This window comes from Paramisgurnus dabryanus, chromosome 7, assembly GCF_030506205.2.
Source record: "Paramisgurnus dabryanus chromosome 7, PD_genome_1.1, whole genome shotgun sequence".
Classification (NCBI taxonomy): Eukaryota; Metazoa; Chordata; class Actinopteri; order Cypriniformes; family Cobitidae; genus Paramisgurnus; species Paramisgurnus dabryanus.
In genome coordinates, this window is record NC_133343.1 from 30860414 (window position 1) to 30878073 (window position 17660).

Sequence of the window (17660 nt, forward strand, 5' to 3'; positions counted from 1 at the left end):
TTGGTGGCAGGCTTTGTGCAGAATTCAGAATTGAACTGAGAATGACTCCTAAATTCCAATTCAATTCTTAAATTTGAATTGATGTCAAAAACAGGATCTAGCAGAATTGCAATTCAATAGAAATTCAAAGAAATTCATATACATATTATACAGTAAGTGAAGTGTTAAAAATTAAGCTTTCAGTATATGTCAGATATGATTGCATTACATATTCTATAAATTATATTAGTTTGAACTACTTGTACTTCATTAACAGGAAATGTTTTCCCCCAGCAATTAATGTTAAAAACTCTAGTCACATAACAAATAATTAAGTTTGTGTAATTGCAATTTTGTGGAACACGATGGAACATGACTTAATTTCCCAGAATGCTTTACTTTAACCAAGTATTTATGATGGTTGCCAAACAATTTTCCAAAGTAACTTTCCTAACACTGAATGAGTGAGATTCCTTCTGTTGTGTGACTTCCTGTCATTCCAATTCCAATTCCAATTTAACTTCCTGCAGGGCGGAGTCAATTCAATTCAAATTCCAATTCATGAATTGAATGGAGGCCAATTCTGAAATTCTGAATTGTTTACAAGCCTGGTTGGTGGTCCCACGTGTAAACTTAAAGCGTAGAGGAGAGCGCGCATTCGCGGTGGCCAGACCATGAAATACCCTGCTAAAAAATCTCTTTTCCTTAGCGTACTGACTACTCTGAGGTTTAATTTTATATGGTTTTTAATACTTTTTTTTACAGTTTTTCTTTTTTACTCTGTGTAATATTTTATGCTCTGTAAAGCACTTTGGTCAGCCTTGTGTCAGATTTTTCAGTAGTGGTAGAAACTGTATCCTTGGCACCTGGGCAGGAATTCTTTTAGTTTAAACGTTTATAATCTTTAAAGCTGTAATTTTAAAACTCTGCCTATTTTCAGCAAATATTATATGAAATATGATATTATATTATGTAAAGAATTTGCAATAAGCAGGACTACAAACCTAATGTGTCATAGCAGTGATTGTCCATCTACTGCAAAAGCAATGGAAACTCAGATTAATTATAAACTCATATTATTATTACATTATCACTATATTGTGTTTTAAACAACAACATTATCTGGATATGTTCAGTTTGGATTGCATTTTTTGTGTAATTTGTTTGATTTTTACCATGCTTAGTGAGAAAATACATCAATCCTCTTTTTATAACTTTACTGGGCTGTGTACTCCATGAAATTGAATAAGAGCAGTACTTTAATAATTAACTGAATACATAACATATTACCTATTGTGCAACAAGCAAAGCATTACTAGAACAACAATCCAAATTCAGGAGTGAAAAATCTTTTACATTTTATTTATGTGTAATATATAAAGTGCTACTAAAAAGTACAATTATGTAACTATTGTAACTATAAAGAGCTAAATAAATGATTTCTCTTGTAAGCAAAGTTTCATAAACGTCAACATTACTACATTTCCATTGATAGGTCATTTAGAAATGTAAGATTTCTTTCTGGTTTCCAACAAGGCAGCTAAAGCCTGAATTAGTTAAATTAATATTAAGAAGTTTAAGCATATTTTATAAACATACCTTAGAAAAAGATGTAACTGGTATGTATCTTGAGACAAATCAATGGCACTGCCATATTTTAAGATGTGTAAGGGCAAGTTTATTTTCAGTTGAGACGGCTCAAACATGTGTCTTAGCCTTAAGCCTTGGCTTATAAAACCGAGGAAAAACTACATATAATTTTTTCATCTGACCATTATTGTCTCTCAACTCTCACATACTTTCTGCTATTGAGCTCAGGTCAGGTGTATTAACAGCAGTTAAGGATCACATGATCTTCTCCAGGTACAAAATTTTGACTCGAGTCATCCAGATTAACCACTCCGGAGATTGATTACTCTCAGATTGAAAATTAAACAGTTTAAAGCCCATCTTTTGGTAAAGCGCCACGGCTGCTTTTTGAGTAGAAGTGGTAAAAAGCATGATTCTTGTGAAGCCACGTTCCTTGCAGAAGTCTACGACGGTTTTAGCCAGCTGTTGACCGAGACCAGCACGGCGACAGGTGGACGACACGATCATTCGTAAAAGCTCTCCATTCCTCTTTCCGTCGCCGTCATCTTTGGCTTCCACAGCCACCATACCCAAAATCTGACGCCTATCATCCATCTCGGCTTCAGCGACCCAGAAGCAGTTATCTGGATTGCTAAGATAGTGACCTGGAATGTCCTTCATGTCCGTACGCAGTCTGTCCCGGACATAGGCACTGTAAAACTCATAGCAGCAGAAGTACACCAGGCCAACCCAGGCTCCTCCAGATATTAGGGCCAAAATAACAGACCCGCCGAGCAGATAAGCACCAATGCAAATAAACAGACTTATAGTGATGTGAAGAGGCTGGGTCATGGCGCATAGGAATGCAGGGTTGATGTGTTCCTTTATTGCCACTGGGTAAATCATTTCAATGGCTTCTTGATCAGAAGGCTCATATCGCCGGATCAAAATGTGCACTAGTGAAAGGGATGAGAGAAAGAAGTTTTTAAAATATATTCAATACAAAACAACAGAAGAGCCCTTCATCATTGTAAATAGGCCTACAAATAAATACACAAGCCCATTTTAAACATTATGTATTTATGTTTATGAGTAGAACGCAGTTGACTATGCTATATTACCGCATTAAGTCTGGTATTGTTTTTATTAAGCTACTATTGTTTTGTTTTTTAATTTGACTACATTGATCTTAAAATTCACGTCACACAAAATTACTATTTGGTATTAACCATTTATTTAATTACTAGGTTATTAAAAACATGCACGTTTTTATATTGCCCTCTGCGCCTTTAAATCTACGTTGAACTTCTATACATTCGGACCGGAAGTTCCGTCACACCAAATAAGGAAATTCAGGAAGACACGCGAACCTTTGAATGAGATTGAAGAGATTTGAAGATTTCTGTGGTGACTGATTTTAAATTCAGTCTTATTCTTAAACATTGCTATTGTTTGCATCAGGAATACAACGTTGGAGCAATGTGTAGATTGTTTTTACTGTATTGAGCTTTACGGTTTTAATGCTCGAAAACACTTGAAAACACCAACGAAACGAGATTTAAAACGTTAAAAAAGACGAGTAACTTAGATATTTTTTCTGGATGAAATGCCCAAATACTCACTGTTTGACATCGTTTTGTAAAGCCTTTATTCTGAATCGTTGCGCGAGTCTTAACTGAACTGAAGTTTACTTTTAATCACGTGATACACATGCCGCTGACGTCACCTAAATATCGGTCTGAAGTTCACATATGCTCATGATAAGGAATGACATGCATCAAGTTTTTATTTATATATATATATATATATATATATATATCGCGCAAAGTCACATATCGCGATATTCTTGGGTTTGTAGTCGAACATTACCTGGAAAAAATTAACACTTGAAGTTTGTTTGTGTGACTTACCGTTTGAACAATGACAGGAGTGCAAACAAACGTTTACCCATATGTGGGGGTCATTGTAACAAACAGAGAGTTTGTTGTAACACCTGCTAAAAATTTTTTGTTTACACACAAATAATTCAATCAAATTCTGTCTATATACTAAAGGAAGATATTGTAACATATCTGCCTATAATAGATAGATATCCACACATTAATTCGTCTATGATCCTTTATCTAACCATCCTTGAATTATGCAGCATTGTATAGAAATATAATAGTGAGTTATTTCCCCTAATATTGTATTAACAGTTATCATTTTGATTAAAAAAGTATTTATATTGTTTTCATTTCATTATCATTGTATACCTGAGGCGTCATTGTATCACTGTGTGACAACTAACCCCGCTGTGTAAAAATGTTTTCAATCCCAACTATCAGTTGGTGACAAGTTTTAAAATGCTGTTATGTTTTGGGTACCAAGACAGTGATTAAAATAATATAAGGTTGGATTTGGTGACTTTGAACAAAACATAAGACCTCCAAAACAGTCTTTGTTCAAAATCTTAACCAAAACACATCACAACTTTTCACAAATTTAAAGGAGATTTCTGACTGTAAGAGAAACAGACTATAAGCACAGATTGCTCTGCCCTGTTTATGTGAAGTAGCCGTGTTACAATTAACCCCACGTCAGTTTGTGCTCCCCTCACCCCTACTTTAATAAGTAACTGAATAAATAACATATTAGCTATTGTGCAACAAGCAAGACAATTCAGAAGTGTAAAATCTTTCACATTTTATTTTCATGATATACAAAGTGCTAATAAAAAGTATTGAACTATATTGTTATATACAGATAAATAAAATGATTAACATACACATTTAGACATGTACATTTTTATTGTTAGATCTTATAGAAACTCCAGGCTTCTTAGATACCATCATTGTCTCACAACTCTCAAACATTGCTGCTATTGAGCTGTGAGATTAAACTATCAAACACAAAGACACACAGCTCAGGTCAGGCGTATTAACAGTTTTACATGATCTTTTCCATGAACAAAATTTTAGCTCGGGTCATCCAGGTTACCCACGCCGAAACATCAGATTGAGTATTAACCAGGACCAGTTTAAAGCCCATCTTATAGTAAAGCGCCTCAGCTGCTTTTTGAGTACAAGTGGTGGAAAGTTTGATCTTTGTAAAGCGTTCCTTGCAAAAGTCTATGACGGTTTTAGCCAGCACGGCGACAGGTGGACAACACCATCATTCGTAAAAGCTCTCCATGTTTTTTTCCATCACCGTCATCTTTGGCTTCCACAGCCACCATACCCAAAATCCGACGCTTACCATCCATCTCGGCTTCAGCGACCCAGAAGCAGTTATCTGGATTGCTGAGATAGTGACCTGGAATGTCCTTCATGTCTGTACGCAGTTTCTCCCGGACATAAGAAGCGTAAAACTCATAGCAGCAGAAGTACACCAGGCCAACCCAGGCTCCTCCAGATATTAGGGCCAAAATAACAGACCTGCCGAGCAGATGAGCACCAATGCAAAAAAACATACTTAAAGTGATGTGAAGAGGCTGGGTCATGGCAAAAATGAATGTAGGGTTGATGTGTTCCTCAGTTGCATCTCTGTAAATATTTTCAATGGCTTCTTGATCATAAGGCTCATAATGTGGACCAAAATGTGCACTAGTGAAAGGGATGAGAGAAGGAAGTTTTTAAAATATATTCCTATACAACAGAAGAGCCCTTCATCCTTGTAAATAGGCCTACAAATAAATAAAAAAGCCCATTTTAAACATTATGTATTTATATTTATGTAAAAATGTTGCTGTAATTATGCAGCTGGTTGCCAGTAACTTACTGTAGAAGATAAAGACTAAATATGTTTTATGTTCATTTAACTTTAAACAAACTGTTGCAAGTAAATAACATAAATGTAAAAACTACAGTAAGTTACTGGCAGCTAGTTGCCAGTAATAATTGTTTAATTCTGGTATTATTATTTTATTTTTTACTTGACTACATTAATTAATTGTACTTAAAAATTCACGCCTGTTATATATTTAGTAGATAGATGTGTACATAAACATGATACAGACAGACAGACAGATTGTTTGCTACTCACTGATTGATGTTGTTTTGTAAAACCTTTATTCCTATATGTTTATGCAATGCTCCAGTCTGACTGAAGTTGTACATTAAATCCCTTGAGACACATGCCACTGAGATATAACATCTGTCCAAAGTTCACAAATGCATGGGATAAGGAATAGGCGGAGTCCTATAGGAATAGACCAGAGCCACTTATGATTTTGTCTGAGCTATATTGAAATAGAAAAATGTATTATATTATTGAGATTTTAATAGGCAGACTGAGCAACTTAGGGCTAAAATAGTTTTAATTCTCTTAAACCCTATTTAAAAAACCATGAACCATGCTTATCTTGAAGTATTGCAGTACCCTTGCTTGCCGATAGGTTTCCAAGCGCAAACGTGAAGCTCCACCTATGGGATCAGGAATGACATTTCAGGGTTTTCTTTCTGTTATTTAAAATTTGTTTCCTAAACATATGTGGAAATATATACATAATTATTCACGGGCCTATGTTCACAAGATTCGTCGATCATGTCGATCCATTCCGATGAAGTCATTGGGGCATTGCTAAAACGTTACTGCCGAACCGCCATTTACCGATCTGGTTCTAACGTGTTTTCCTCAATGCTTTAAAAGCATGAATGAATGAACAATAATGGTCAATAAAATATATGCAAAGTACCATTGTATTATTATTATAAATTTACATGTGCATGGTTTTGTGACCATGTATTCTTTAAAATATCTTGAAGTAGCCTAAGAATGCTAATATTGTGGTATGCATTAAAATACCACAATATCCTTGTTTGAGAGGCATCCCATCACTGCAAAAATATGATTGATGTAGGCCCATTTACAAAAACTGAAGTTTTTGATGACTACGGTAGGCCTATGGTAATGCCATGGTATGTATTCAAAATATTTTTTCTGAATTTAGTAAACTGTTTCCTTAACTCGTCAATGGTGGGGAAAGAGTTATCTCGTCAATTTCATTTGCATGAAAAAAAAACATGTCCCTGATGAGTTTTCATGTTAATCTGTAATACCACCATTATCCACCAGATGGCGGACCCAATTTATAAAAAAACTGAAGCAAAAAATGATTTACTAATTTTAAACTCTGTGTTTGTTTTGATAATCGTTCTGAATCTGATCTCTAACAAAATTCCTTCACAAAAATTCAATTATTTTAGAAAAACAATTTTTCAGGAAAATACCCATATTTAAGAGTTTGTAGGCACAGAAAAAATAACCTTTTTCCCATTTTGTTTGTTTGTTTATTGTTTGTTTGAAAGTAGAGGGTCTGTTCTTTCTTTTAATGTATTTAATGTTTATATATTTTTAGAAGAAAAATTTCCTGCAAGGCATTTTGTGAAAATTACAAAAAAAATGCTTGTGAGCATCTTTTTAAAAAAAGGCTGGCGGGGAATAAGTTAAAGATATTATTAAGATGTCAAAAAAAAACTTCAAATATATAATTTATACAGTAGCCTTAAACAAATAAAGATTTTTGCCGTAATTGTGCTGCCATAAACCAGTCAACAATTTGGTCTCTAAGTGAAGTCACCATGAGCTCACAAGATCCTCATAATGTTGTCACAATGTGTGGGTCACAGTGATCTAAAAGTGTAACCACACTGCACACTCACTGTGTGCTCATATATTAAGGTCACAATATGAGGTCACTGAACATTCACTGTGAGCTCATTAGTATCCATTAAGCACATGACATACAAAGTTCCAGATGTTGCGGTCATGTAAAATTCAATGTGTACTCATACCATGAACTTAACATTATGAATTCACAGTGAGCTTGCATTTTACTCATTAAGTCAAAAATCTCACAGTATGAGAATGGTGTGACGTCACTGTGATTATCACGTGATCTCACGTGTGCACTGGGAAGGTATTTTAGTATTATTCAATTAAACGATTCAAAAACTACTAAAAACTGTGTTTGTGTTTTCCCTTTATTTAAAAAAAATAGATTCTTGAAATTACCTGTTGGGTTGATGAAGTTTGGAAACCCCTTATATACATTACACAAGTAAGATTTATCAAGTAATAGGGGAAACAGATGGGAAAAAATCCTTATCTTAATTTTTTTGTACTTAGATCATATATATTGTCAAAATAACGCCTAAATAGGCTTACCTTGTGTCATAAAAGGATATAATGGACTTTAAAAGTTTTTAGTTTAGAGTTAGAGTTTATAAGAATAAGAGTTTTGCATCAAATAGATTTTTGTTACTCTTGCAATAGACAATAAATAATGAATATAGAGGATTCATTGTTACATCTACGACTTATATAAAAAAAATACAATTTGTAGATCTTTTTTCTTTTAGAGACTGTTTGTTTCAAGTCGCGCATCTAGATATTGATGCGTTTGTAACAAAACTCATGTTCACAGGCGAGCTTTTGAAAAGCAGAAGAAAACCACGCGTCGTGCAAATTACACGAGGGGGCTGGATAAGTGCTGGCAGCCTAGGGACAGCATGACAACAGCGGTCTTCGTGGCCAAACAAACAGACCGGCCCATTGGGAATTCTCCTGGTCCTCTCTATGGCCAATCTGGGCCTGTTGGATAGTACAGATTAGGGGGTGGTATTATTGCAATAAAATCCCCTTCTGACATCACAAAGGGAGATAAATTCTAATAAGCTATTTTCCCACATGCTTGCAGAGAATGGTTTACTAAAACTAAGTTACAGGGTTGAGCTTTTTCACATTTTCTAAGTTGATAGAAGCACTGGGGACCCAATTATAGCACATAAACATGAAAAAAGTCAGATTTTCATGATATGTCCCCTTTACTGTGTCTTTATATTTAGCCCTTTAGCTTTAATGACAGCGGGACTCAAGCTAGCCTGAACAAATCTGATGCGTCTTATCTCAACATCTGGTGCGCTCCAGTGCAAACCACTAGGATTTACCAATGTAAAGAGATTTGTCTACGCACTATTAGTCAAATATAAACAAAATCTTATCAAAACAAAACATATTTTCTTTGTGTGTTGTTGTCGATTGGCTGTTTAACAATCTTAAACTTGTATTGTTCTCAGATTTTACAAGTGGATACTTTAGATATATCACTGTATGCTTGGCTTCGATGTGTGTGCAGTGCACTGGTTTATATGTTGATTGTGATGAACAGAACAGATGTGCAGGTGTATTTATATCTTGATCAGTGTTTCTAATGGGGAAGAAGCACTGCAGGCTTTAGGACCCGGATGCGTAGCGAGTCTCAGACACCGGTTGATGCTCCGCTGGCGACTCGTTCAATGTCTCATATCAAAGAACAATCAACGTGCGTCTCGACCGGAGACGTTTAACACGTTTTCTGCTCGTGGTTTAACACTGATCTCAGTACTGCTCTAATCGAGTGTGTAGATCTTTGTGCGTAACGGTGCCGCACGCGCATCTGCATCACCGGTAAATTCCTCCACCGGGAAACGGTGAACGAGACCGAAGCGCCGTTCATTCATCCCCCATCAGTCCGCTTCAGGCCACCGGCGACAGCATGAGCAAGAGGTTTACGGTGACTGCCGGTGACATCCAGGGGGAAGTGAACCAGCTGTTCGAAGGGGATGAGCCGACACCGGGCGCATCCGCGCAGACCCCGGGCGCAGACAGCTCCGGTAAAGGTAAAATCACCACCGTTATGATATTTGACACCTGTGAGGGAAAAAGTCACTTAACTGATGGGAATGTGTGACTGGAATATTAATATCACTAAGCAATAATGTCACACATTGATCCTAAACTCTTTATTTTATAGATAATATGCATGGTAGTATATTTAATTAAACCTTTATTCGCAATTTTACAGAGCATTTAATCTTAATCAATAATATCGATTTTAATATTATCAATATTTATATGACGTCATATGATATTATGTAAACAATAGTCAAATAATTTGCAATAGTAAAGTGGAGGATTTTTGCATCTGATAACGCACAAATAATGTCTAGTGCATATCAATGTACAGTAGTTCATATATTTATTACATTACATATGTACCATTTTATAGTTTTTATTTAATATATTTTGTATGACACCTGTGTTATAGCTATATTTTATGTAGAATACATGTTTGCAGAAAAATCAATTTGATTTATGAATCATTTGTCCACTACAGCATCGGTGTATAGTGCATATATGATGTAAATGAATTTGGTCTTAATCCCTGGTGCTTCGACGACCTATGGATATGTCAGCATTTGTAAACGAAAAAGTATTTTCTTCTGATATGTCAGGAAATGAGTATGTCTGTTCTCACATCTCTTCATCATCTCTACTGCATTGCCAGATCTGACCTCAGAGATTGGGTTTGTGTGTAAGATTCCTAACAATACTGCACACAGCGGTGCTTTCAGCATGACGGCACGTTTACTGCGTTTAAAAACACTTCAGTGCTCCTGTTGAAATTGTCACATACTTTCTCTATGTCTGTTAGCCTTATAAGTGGACATGGTTATGGTACATCTGAGATTATATTTTATGAAGGGTTTGAATATTTAATGAGGCAGAATGCATTTTTAGTGCACCGCACTGTATAGGGAGTCTGTTTCAATGGTCAGGAAGCTTTATTCAACAGCACTGATTATGCACTTGATGTTTTTTTTTTTTTACAAAACTGTAACAACATGTGCCTGTTATACATTTGTAACAGTTCATAATTGTCCTGGCATTTGTGTTTTTGAGGAATGCAACCTATAGCCCTTAACACAGAGATTACAGAAAATACACGGAAAATGCATCCGGGATTTGTCCGGGATTTGTCATGATTTTTGGTTCATTCACACTGCCAATGATTTTCTGAAATCTGTGCGTGCATTCAAACACATACCGTAAATATCCCGTAAAGATAAGTGACGTATTTAAAGTCCTGCACTTTGTAGGTTCTTTCCACAGCGTCTGAAGTTTGCTATTTATCCATGATTTTTCTGTTAAGAAACAATTATCATTTTTGTTCATGAAAAGATCATAAGAAGCGTGTGGTGTGATGTTCTGTCATGCTGGTGAATGATCTGAGCATCAGGGCGGATAGTGACAAACTCCCTGATCTCTGCTTTAGTCCAGATTGTCAACATTTCTGGTCGTGAATGTTGATCTCCGTTTGTGTCAAAGAGCTGAACCACAACTTCTTGTTGCGATGACACGCCCACTACGGCATTGGTTTGCTTCTTGTAAACACAGAATGCTTTCCGTGAATGTAACAGCAATGTTACTAATAGGCCGGTTGCCGGTTTCAAGGTATACCGAGACATTAAACAGTCAATGTTTCAAAACCACTAAAATGTTCTGTGATACCGTCTCCAAGGTATGAGCTGTGTTTATACAAAATTCATTAAATCATTAAGTCATGTGATTTATTTGATGTTTACATTTAATATATATTTTTGAAAGCGTATTATAATTTAAAGGCTTTATTTTTACCTGGCATTTGAAAATAACACATTTTAGTGTTGCAATGGCAATACAGTGAAACCGTGGTATTTTTGCTAAAGGTTATCATACCGCCAGAATCTTATACCGGCCCATAGTTACTAGGTCCTATTAACGGGAGCGATCCTAGAAAATTTCTGTGACGTGTTTGTGTTCACACAGAAGCCTCTCTGACTATTTTACCGAAATATTCTGGGACCAAAGTGGTGTGTGAATGGGGTTTATGACATCTGAATTTTTATGTTACCTGTGTTTCGGGGAGCACACATTTCTGGTGTAAATAGGCATAAAATATGGTTAAACAGTTCATTAGGCATGCACCGATATATCAGTCTATAATCAAAATATTTTCCAACTTTCGGACATCAGCCGATTGTTTAAAAACAGCAGATGATCAGCTAAGATTATACCCTTATAATCAAAAGGTGCAGAAAAACAAATCAAAGCTTATACTGTGTGATCATTTTGAATTGGGGGACAATGACAACAGAGTTGCAGTTTGTACCAGTGATGCACGGGTCAATGTATAAATAAACTGCACCAGACCGATGTTTTCAACCCGCCCACAACTCAGACCGCAAAAAAAATTGTACCCGACCCGCTACCTCGCCCGCATTTTTCTTAAAGTAGTAATTGTTTAAAATAATTAATAAGCAACTTTTTTCAAACGACCCGGCCGACCGCGACCTGAATTTCATTAAAAATATTTTGGTGACCGCAGGCACCTGCTCATTTTGGATCAACCCACACATCACTGGTTTGTACCCTCTACACTAGATTTCATGACATAATTTGAAACAAGAGGGGGGGGGATCTAAACTATCAGTATCTATTGGTATTGGTTTATGTTATTCTTAGAAATCAAATATCGGTATTGGGACAGAAATGTTGTATTGGTGCATCCCTACAGTTAAGCCTGATATACTGATTTATTGAAGTGAATGGTCAATGAGCTGGAAATCCTCCTAATATTTCATCCTCATCTATCAAATCTACCTTACACTGTCCCCTAACTAGGTTAGCCTGTCGTGTCATTTACTTGTAAGGGAATTAGTTAGAACCCTACCTATATAGGCTGTAGACAACAAAACCGCTATCATTTGCAACAGCTTGAGACGTCACTTTTGATGAATTCATTCCTATCACACGTCTGTGCCTACTGTCATTTTGCCAAATTCATTGTCTGAAAACTAAAAAGGTTATCAGTGTCCAACAAGAAGGTGTAGGCCCATCCGTCATTGGGGTTTCTTCACCATCGAGGTGGACTTTACTCGGGATGCGCACCTGTAGTCACCTAGAGATGGCACAGCCTTGGAGCTCTTGTCTCTGGTTTAAGTCACCACAAGGTTTCCATGACAACAGCAGCCTCTTTGTGCTCTGATTGGTGAGCACAGAGGGAGTGCTGTGAGTTGATAATAGTAAAATCACAATGACTGCTCTTACCGTGTCAAATAACAGCGTAATTCTGCCTCATTACCTGCCTCTTAAAAAGACAACAATTGCGTTATTCTTAGGTGTCATTTTTTTAGAGGACTTGTTTTGAAGTACACGAGTGTTTATGTGTGTACTGTATGAAGCAGTGAAATATAAAGTACTGTAGAGTACTATTGATTTTTGTAGTCACTTCATGTACGTGAAAATCATCACGACTTTGGCGAAGATTAAACATATTGCCGCTGTTGCTTTATGGATCTGAGGAGACGGTGGTATGACATTCAGATAGAGAGAGATTAGATGACCCTTTTCACCCGACCTTGAAGATCTGCAGACAGTCTGGAAGATGTAGTCTGCCGCTACACGCCGTATGAAGCTAATCGAACAATTACCAGGACCAGGATTCGGTGTTAAATTATTCAGGATCTGCTTTCTCCCAGCTCATTTTTTATGGTAGACATACGTGTTGCAGTTACAGTCTAGAAGCGTTGCAGTTACCATGAATTAGTAATAAAAAGATAAACAAGAAATAGCAGATTTGATGAATATTTTGATTAGTGCTTAAAGGAATAGTCTACCCTTTTGCCATAATAAACTATGTTATTATAATAATGCGTGCTTACTCGTTTTTGTTTTAATATACATATATGATGTTTAATATAAGCAAGATCGTTTTGTTGTTGTGTTTTTCATCAAGAAAAATAATAAACCCATCATTCAAGCAGTGCTTTATGGAGAAGTAGCCGGTTGCTCTGCTTGGGACTGGCGGGTTCTGTGAGAAGTACCTGCGCACATTGACTCAAGCACTTAATTAAACCAGCTGTTGCACTCGCATTGCACGCAAATTCATACGCGATTTAATGCAACGTATGCAAGAAATTGCATTTAAACAGTTGCGTAATTCAAAAGTGAAAGTAAAATGTGCACGTCTGCATGTGCATTTATAAGCCCCTCCCATCCGGTGATACCGGGATCACCGGGTTTGTGACGCGCCGATTAACCGGTGGGAAAATTCTGTCACCGCGGCAACCCTACAGTGCACGCATTAAAAAGATAGGTATGTATTAATTCGTCTAGGTTGAGGTAATAACATAGTTTAATATGGAAAAATGGTAGACTATTTTTATAGATTATATGATAAAATTAAGTTGAATTTACTCAACAATGTGTTCATTTAAAATTACTTAACTCACATTTTATGTTATTTTTAACAATTTTGGTTATTAAAGCAAGATTTTTTTATAAAGTTTACTCATTTTATTTTATTAAATCTACAAAGGCTTATAATATTTTTTTTCTACAATTCGCTTTGGATAAAAGCATCTGCCAAATACATAACTTTAAAGGGTTAGTCCATTTTCTTAAAAAAAATCCAATTTACTCACCACCATGTCATCCAAAATGTTGATGTCTTTCTTTGTTCAGTCGAGAAGAAATTATGTTTTTTGAGGAAAACATTCCAGAATTTTTCTAATTTTAATGGACTTTAATAGACCCCAACACTTAACAATTAACTCAACACTTAACAGTTTTTTCAACTGAGTTTCAAAGGACTTTAAACGATCCCAAACAAGGCATGAGGGTCTTATCTAGTGAAATGATTGTCATTGTTTTGACAATAAAAATAAAAAATATGCACTTTTAAACCACAACTTCTCGTCTATCTCCAGTCCTGTGACGCGCCAGTGCGATGTAATTGCGTAGTAACGTAGAACGGTCACGTGTTACATATATGAAAATATAAAAAGACATTAATTAGTATCATTCGACATAAAACAACGTAAGAACGGTCCCCTTTCTTTCTCCACACTTGTAAACACTGGGGCGTAGTCTCGCATACATCATCCGTGACCCCTTGACGTGATGACGTATGGCGTGAGGTCGCGCTGGTGCATCACAGGACCGGAGATAGATGTGCATATTTTTATTTTTCTTGTCGTTTCGCTAGATAAGAGTCCTTAGAAACTCAGTTGAAAAAACTGTTAAGTGTTGAGTTAACTGTTACGTGTTGGGGTCCATTAAAGTCCATTAAAATGAGAAAAATCCTGGAATGTTTTCCTCAAAAAAAACATAATTTCTTCTTGAATGAACAAAGAAAGACATCAACATTTTGAATGACATGGTGGTGGGTAAATTATCTGTTTTTTTTTTTTTTAAGAAAATGGACTAATCCTTTGAGTTTTGGGTAGTACAGTGTGTTGTTGCGCAGGTGTTCTGGGTGGTGGTTATTGGGTGGTGGCTTACTAGCCCAGGTCAAAATAGCCCATCCACAAATCTCTATGATTTTCTGGTTTATGGTTCCTTCAATGTGTTTCATTTCCTTGTAACCCTAAAAGTCTGTAAAAGTAAATGGTGTGTATGCTAAAGTATAATACTTGGTTACTAAAAGTCTTATTTGTAAGTATAAGCAATAGTTACAATCAGGCTTAAACTGGCATCAATAATTACTATAATTTTCTATTTTCTCTGTGTTGTCCCTTGCTGTCATCAGAAATAGTGGCAGAAGTGACAAATCCAGTATTTTGTCATTCTGTTGTTGCTATAATTAGCAATGCGTAGCCTACACCGGAGACAGAGATAGCACCATACGCTGTTTTTAAGCATGTCATTAATAGCTCACAACATGTTCGTCTGGTGGATGACAATTACAGTATCCTCCATCACAGACAAGCTGCGTGGGAGTTTTGGCTGCTAAGTATTCGGCTTACTGTAAACCATCGTGATGGATAAACTTGTCTAGATTTAGACAAAGAACATTCAGACATCAAGGACAAAACATTCTTAGGGTTTTTATTAAAGTTGTGAAAATGTCTGGCGAAAGTGTGTCACTTTGTACCATGTAAATGTCTTAATAGTTTTACTTTAAAGACGCAAAACTTTCCTTTGGTTTAGTTATACCAGAGCAAACTAAAATATACTTTAATGTACTAAAAATAATCGTATATACCAACAAGTAAATTATTAAGTTTTTGTGCTAAATAAAAGTGTAAATGTTATACTTTACAAATATTCTTATTAAAAGTATAGTTGTACTTCATTGCACTTGAAAAAAGTATATTAAATACCAGCAATACCAGCCTGATATGATTACCAATGCATTCTCATGACAATTCATACGTTGGCTAATTTTGTATGAATTTTTATGAAGTGAATCGTACAAAAAAACGTACAATATTATAAAAATCAGTAACAAAACCCACCCCAACCACAATGTAACAGCGGAAAAAGCAAATCATACAAAAACGGTTGTATGAATAAAATTTATTAACCGCTTAGTAAAATAGTGCACGTTTTGTTCAACATTTAAAGGGATAGTACACAGAATAAAACATTTGTTCATTATCAAGTGACAAAAACTGAAAATATGAATATGAGGGTTTTAATATGAAAATTAAAAACAGCTACAATCTTTAAAAATGTATGCATTATTTTGCAATGACATAAAGATGAGTAAACAACAACAAAGATACCTCTACGGGTCAGGTATTTTTTCAAATCTTATAACACAATGTTGTCATTAATTACTTGGCAAGTACGATAAATGCAGCCAAGCAGAATCCATTGTGTTAGCGGATGTTGTGTTTGTCTCTATTGTCGTTGGTTTTATTTGCATAATGATTCAGTCAATTGCTGTCCAAATATGGTGGAGGCCATTAGCCTGTTGGGATATGTAGATTTTTTCACTTTCAATGCGGTGTGTTTCCATTTCTTCACAATAGCACGTCGATCTGTTTGTGTTCATTGAAGCTGGTGAGATAGATATGGAGGCTTTTTTCATAATGGTGGTCTGGTGGCACAGGTTTCATGTCTATTAGTCTGTTGTTTGTCAGTCTGAGAAACAATCAACCTCAAGGTCCCACCATTCCCCTCAGGTAATAATGTGTTGATCATGAGCCCAGCGTACTGTGGGTTTTAAAGCGATAGTTCACCCAAAAATGAAAATTCTTCCTGTTGTTCTAAACCTGTATAAATTTCTTTTTCCTGATGAACACAAAGAAGATATTTTGATAAATGATGGAAAGCACACAGCTAATTTGTAACCATTGACTTCCATAGTAGGAAAACAAATATTATGGAAGTATTGTGATAAATGATGATGAAGATATTTTGATAAATGATGATAAGCACACAGTAGGTACCCATCGAATTCCATTGTATTTGATTTTCCTACTATAGAAGTCAATGGGTACCATCAGCTGTGTGCATACCATCATTTATCAAAATATCTTCTTTTGTGTTTATGTTCATCAAAAAAAAAAGCGAGAAAGAAATTCATACAGTTTTAAAACAACATGAAGATGAGAAAATGATGACATCATTTTCATTTTTGGGTGAACTATCTCTTTAAAGAAGAATCATTACTTTCCAGACTCTCTCTCTCTCTCTCTCTCTCTCTCTCTCTCTCTCTCTCTCTCTCTCTCTCTCTCTCTCTCTCTCTCTCTCTCTCTCTCTCTCAAATTTGGTTTAAATTCTGAATTTGTGCTCTTTTGATCTTATGGCCTTAACCTTGTGGTTTCATTGTTTGATTTGAGGTTTTGTGATCAGTTTTGGGGTTTAAGTCAGGAAATAACTAAATTACCCTTTTCCTAAAAGGAAATTGGATCGGATATCGTCTTGCACATGCATATAAACACAAATTGCATTGAGTAGATATTTATATTACCGTCAGATCAATTACCAAAGTTGTAATATTATTAAATGACAGCATTTCTTTACAGACATTTTTAAATTGATTCAATCAAATGTGGTTTAACAAAAAAAAACAAAAAAAAAACATAAGTAATTTCTTCATGGTCAAGGTTACATTTTAATGTTGAGCGTGTTAAAGAAATGAATTACTGCACTTTTAGATTGCACACCAGTAACAAAAGATAAAGTGTGTTTCTCTTTGGGGTGTAAAGTATTTACTAATAGCCTAATGGTTTGTCACAATACAAATATTGGATCTATCGTCTTGTGCATGCATATGAACACAAACTGCATTAAGTCATTGCTTCATTGTCAAGGTTACATATACAGTAGCGTTGACCGGTTTATATTCAGAAAACCCAAAATTAAAACAATCCATCCGTCTCCATTGACTTTGTATTGAAAGAGGCTCCCTCCTTGTCATTTCTGGCTTATAACAAAAAACAGAATAATGCCTAAAAGCTGCTGTGTGACAATATGTACAGCTAACAAGCCAAAAAACCCCAGAAATAAGTTTTTATAAGCGTCGACCCAAAAAAATT

At 35.7% G+C, this 17660-nt stretch overlaps 2 protein-coding genes and 1 pseudogene across 3 annotated transcripts in view; 1 reads left to right on the top strand and 2 right to left on the bottom strand.

Moving 5' to 3' along the window:
* Window positions 1-1248: 1248 nt before the first annotated feature.
* Window positions 1249-3266, bottom strand: LOC135769838 (probable N-acetyltransferase camello). Its single transcript, XM_065279366.2, has 2 exons — window positions 3171-3266; window positions 1249-2504 (listed from the first exon to the last, which is right to left on the bottom strand). Exons 1-2 carry the CDS (start codon window positions 3178-3180, stop codon window positions 1825-1827), a joined length of 690 nt encoding a protein of 229 aa, XP_065135438.2. The 5' UTR covers window positions 3181-3266; the 3' UTR covers window positions 1249-1824.
* Window positions 3267-4310: 1044 nt separating this feature from the next.
* Window positions 4311-6134, bottom strand: LOC135769910 (probable N-acetyltransferase camello; annotated as a pseudogene).
* Window positions 6135-8759: 2625 nt separating this feature from the next.
* Window positions 8760-17660, top strand: part of slc12a5a (solute carrier family 12 member 5a) — a 141581-nt gene continuing 132680 nt past the window's right edge. Inside the window, exon 1 of one of the 2 annotated variants that reach the window (XM_065279462.2) lies at window positions 8760-9188. In XM_065279462.2, coding sequence (XP_065135534.2) covers window positions 9065-9188 — 124 coding nt within the window. In that variant the 5' untranslated portion in view covers window positions 8760-9064. The remainder of the gene's footprint in view (window positions 9189-17660) is intronic. The other variant, XM_065279463.2, reaches the window with a different exon arrangement.